The sequence below is a fragment of the Mizuhopecten yessoensis genome, unplaced genomic scaffold (genome assembly GCF_002113885.1).
Source record: "Mizuhopecten yessoensis strain PY_sf001 unplaced genomic scaffold, ASM211388v2 scaffold9873, whole genome shotgun sequence".
NCBI classification, from domain to species: Eukaryota; Metazoa; Mollusca; class Bivalvia; order Pectinida; family Pectinidae; genus Mizuhopecten; species Mizuhopecten yessoensis.
The window spans coordinates 120389-125326 of NW_018408265.1; the positions used below are offsets into that span (position 1 = coordinate 120389).

Genomic DNA, 4938 nt, shown 5'->3' on the forward strand with positions numbered 1-4938 from the left:
GAAATATTGGTTAATTTTCCCTTTGGGGCCCCACCCTGGCCCCAGGGGTTGGGATAGGAATCCCAATTTTACAATTTTGTAGCCTCATCTACCAAGGATGATTCAGACCAAGTTTGAAAAAAATCCATCCACTGGTTCTTGAGAAGAAGTTGAGAATGTAAAAAGTTTACGCACGACGCACGACGGACGGAAAGCGATAAGAATAGGTCACTTGAGCAAAGTAGAAATGACATCTATCAAAAAGTGAAGATTTATATAAGTTACATAAATAAAAAGTTTATACTGTAGTGTGCATATTAAATTTTATTGATTGAGAAGCGCACACTAGTATCAGATTGCTTTTATAACGTTTAACCCTATCAGACAAGGTGAGCTACACCAGTCAGTATACCTGAGGTTTTATCATTACCTTGTAGGCATGCTTAGGTTTTGGTGCTTTTGTTGGTAACCGGTCAAAACAGTTTCCATTTTTGTAAAAATACATCTTCCCACTACTTCTCATTTCCACGCTGGATTCATCAACAAAAACAACATTTTTAAAATCCTCTCTTTTTCCCAGAGCATTTAGGCTGTATTCTGGTCTTCTTGATGTTTGTTCGGGTCTGCCAACCAAGCTTCCTCTGTACTCTCCTCATTAAAGTGTCCGATACCAAAGCACCAAATGACTCCTGAAACTTCTCTTTTAGTTCTCTGCTGTTAATATTTGGGTTTGTGGCTATCCAAAAAAAACACTTTCCATGGTTATCTGTTACTTTCAGTTTCTGTTTCCTGAAAGGAAATAAAAACACACATATACACAAACATGAACTACAGATCTATTTCAATTATGAATAACATATTGGGGTTGGTGAAGACTTCAGCAATTAGTAAGGACTAGCTATATATTACATAAATAAAGTGACCAAACCTATAGCTAGCTAACTGGTTTAAAATTTGGACTGGCAAAAAAGTATCTTATTTTGAATACATGTAAATCATAGATCAGGTTATGATTAAACAGGATGCAGATTAACAAGAGGCCCAGAGGGCCTGTATCACTCACCTGAATATTTAAGCAGTCATAGCAAAATATTCTCATCAAATATTATATTGCACTAACACCCTCGCAAACTTTGTCGGCTCCATCTGTTGAAACTACCAGCAAAATATTATTATAAGATTCTATGCTTTTTGGTTCTTCTTCAGAAGTTGTTTGACATATTTTCTTTTTCAAACTTTGGTGAGCTCTATCCCAGGAAGCCACCAGGCAAATATTATAATTTTATGCCTTGCGATTATTCAGAAGAAGTCGTTTGATGTTTTTGACATATTTGACCTCTGTGACTTTGAAAGAAGGTTAACGTTGAAGTCATTTTCGTTCTCAAAGTTTGTCAGGCTCTATCCCAGGAAGCCACCAGCCAAATATGAAGATTCTGTACCTTTCAGTTCTTCAGAAGAAGTCTTTTGAGGCATTTGACCCCTGTGACTTTGAAAGTAGGTCACAGTCTCATTTTCTTTCTCAAACTTTGTTGGACTCCTAACAACGAAGCTTTCAGTCAAATATCATGGCTCTATGCCTGTTCGTTCTTCAGAAGAAGTCATTTAAAGAGTTTGACACATTTGACCCCTGTGACCTTAAAAGTAAGTCAAGGGTAATTTTCATTCACAAACTTTGTTGGGCTTTATCCCTTGAAGCCACAAGCCAAATATGAAGATTTTATACCTTTTAGTTCTTCAGAAGAAGTTGTTTGAAGCGTTTGACAAATTTGACCGCTGTAAACTTTAAAGTAGGTCAAAGTCATTTTCCTTCTCAAACTTTGTCAGGCTCCATCCCAGGAAGCAACCAGCCAAATTTTAAGATTCTATAACTTTAAGTTCTTCAGAAGAAGTTGTTTGAAGAGTTTGACACATTTGACCCCTGTGACCTTGAAAGTAGGTCAAGGTCATTTTTATTCTCAAATTTTGTCGGGCTCCTACCAACAAAGCTTTCAGTCAAATATCATGACTCTAGGCCTGTCCGTTCTTCAGAAGAAGTCGTTTAAAGGAAAAGTTGACAGACGGCGATGGACGACGGACGCGCACCATGACATAAGCTCACTTGCCCTATGTGGCATGAAGCCCAATAGCTAATTTATGGACAAGAATGTCATTACAGTTTAATTGATAACAAGCACAAAATCAAGTCAATGCTGGTTATTAATTTTACAGAGAGTAAACCTCCTCCAAAAATAATTCAATTAAACTGTTTTAAAAGACACTCACAACTCCCTTCTCCCAGATGTCAGACATTCTGTCCTCAACACCATTTACACCGTAGGAATCTTTCTAAAATCATCCTTGCCCAATGCCTTCTGGTCAGCGTTAAAGGTGCAGTTATCTGTTCCGGTCACTTGGAGGTCATTACTGAAAGGAAGCCACATTATATTTTAGTTAGCAGAACCAATTGATCTTAAACATTAGACAAACTATTTATTTGGTCACCATGGATGTACATGGCCATGACTTAAATGGACCTAAACATACTGATCAAGATATACCTTCTTTAAAAGCAGGTTCATAAGGTAAACATGAATAGTATGTTTGTGTAATTTATGTACCTATTTTGTATACAGTTCATAAAGTTCACATCAATATCGAACAACCCTGACATTATACATTACTAACATTTTAAATGTTAACAATGGTCTAATGGGCCAGATATGTTACTCAGAATATCTGGTTACTTGCCTGTAAATTCATCAAATCGTCATTGTTATTTATTTGATGGTATCCCTAAACGAGAACCACTTACTTAGCTAGGAGGTCCATGAGGTAGCCCGGAGTGGAGGGGTCTGGTCTGAGAGGTGGTCCCATCACATGTCCAGCCCCGTGTCTCCAGCACTTGTTCCAGTAGTGGGTTACGTCCGTACCAAGACTAGCAGCAATCGGCTCACCGAACATTACCTTTAACAGATAACTGTGTCAACACCTGTATATTTTGGCATCTTGGTCATGCAAGATCATCAATAAAAGGGTTGTAAAATTACACTGTTTTTATGAAATACATTTTTGTAATTCTTTATTTGTTTTGTGAGGATTACTGACTAAGAGGTGTCCTGTTAACGAATCGCACTGTTAACTGGTACATGTACCTTTAATTTGGAAAGGAATACAAAACGATGAATTATAATCCAAATGGGCAGGGTTTTTACAAATACCAAGGTATGTTTCTATGGTAATCAGAGTTATACATGCAGTAACTTGACAATGGCTTACAGTTCTGTGAGCAATATAACAAGGTTTTGAGAGGACTAGCAACACAATGTTCCCTTTTTACAGTTTTCATAGTGTAGTTAGTAATACCAGAGAAAATATTGAGGCAATAGCCCAGGGATGCTCCATACAAAATTGTTTCGCTGTACAACTATGGGATGAAATTGTATATGTCACAAGACCAAGGATGTTTTGTCTATCGATAGAGAGCGTACACAAACTGTAACGAATAAGTATCTTATTGACGACTTCCTGTGTCTGATTGTTGAAATGATCTGTAAAGAAAAATCTCACCTTTCCTACGACATTGGCAGCTGTCCGGCTCATGATCTTACATACGTAGAGTGGACAGTTGGCCTGACTGGCTATAGTAACGGCACGGTATACAGCCTCACCCTCCACCTACAATTTGTAACCACGTCCACTATAGTGTAGCCTGTACAACAGTCAGGGCCTTGTCCGACTGTGATGACAGCGAGTCTCTTGTTTTAGATTCCTTTATGGGACAGCAAAATTAAAACCCTGTGGTGACACATAGTTTGGGTGTGTAACTAAGTTAAGGTCTGATACTTTTGTTCACATGGTTTCTTTCCATGTATAGTTCCTGATGAGTTGTTTTACATGAATTCCTGACTTTATAAAAACCAGATATTTGTCAAATGAAGCAAATATCTGGATCCCTTTGGTCAAGGTATTTACATTGAGTCAATTAGTGCCCAACAAACATGCCAAAAAAGCTCTACAAAAATTCTGGAGAGTGGTCATTTTACCAAACAGATTATGTATTTTTTGTGTAAATTGTGTGATTTTAGTGAACATCAATTCAAATAAGAATTCCAGTTACTTCTTTTCAATGTGAGTTTATAACTTTAGACTGATGAAGAAATTTTCCGAATAAAAAAGAATGGAGTTGTCTCCCTTCCACTGTTAACATTTCAGTCACAGAGAACAATGGATCCATTTGTAGAGGTGAAATGACCACTATGTCAGAACACACAAAATAAAATTGTATCAAACTTCTTCTCCTGGCTGCAGTCACGACCTTTCCTGCAGATTTGCTCATGACACGAACAACATAGAGTGGACAATTAGCCTGGTGTCGTGATAGCTCGTAGTGTGGCTGGTGGGCTGTCGTGATAGCTCGTAGTGTGGCTGNAGTAGTGATAGCTCGTAGTGTGGCTTCAGCCTCTACCTAATACCAGACAGGGTGGAGAACAGAAAAGCAAAGTAAAATAAAAAGCAATAATTTAAGCAAAACCCAGAAACACGCATACATACACAATATCTATAGGAACAAATTATTCATACAAGAAGAAATAAATTAAAGTACAAAATTCAATCATGGTCCAGAAAGTGTGACTTCCACATCAAATGTTCAGGATGTGTTTGTTTGTGTTATATTGAGCATTTGGTGAAGGTTATGACATCAACGTTTAAACAAAAATCTATCGTNAGGATCCCTGTGGTCTTGGTATTTACATTGAGTCAATTAGTGCCCAACAAACATGCCAAAAAAGCTCTACAAAAATTCTGCAGAGTGGTCATTTTAACAAACAGATTATGTATTTGTTGTGTAAATTGTGTGATTTTAGTGAACATCAGTTCAAATAAGAATTCCAGTTACTTCTTTTCAATGTGAGTTTATAACTTCAGACTGATGAAGAAATTTTCCGAATAAAAAAAAAGAATGGAGTTGTCTCCCTTCCA

The 4938-nt window shown here is 37.3% G+C and overlaps 1 protein-coding gene across 1 annotated transcript in view; it reads right to left on the reverse strand.

Annotated features, from left to right (window-relative positions):
- Positions 1-271: 271 nt before the first annotated feature.
- The window catches only part of LOC110458954 (dihydropyrimidinase-like), a 10143-nt gene continuing 5476 nt past the window's right edge, over positions 272-4938 (reverse strand). The window contains exons 3-6 of the mRNA XM_021510949.1: positions 3526-3633; positions 2771-2922; positions 2242-2382; positions 272-768 (exon numbers count right to left, since the gene is read on the reverse strand). Coding sequence (XP_021366624.1) covers positions 2286-2382; positions 2771-2922; positions 3526-3633 — 357 coding nt within the window. The 3' untranslated portion in view covers positions 272-768; positions 2242-2285. The remainder of the gene's footprint in view (positions 769-2241; positions 2383-2770; positions 2923-3525; positions 3634-4938) is intronic.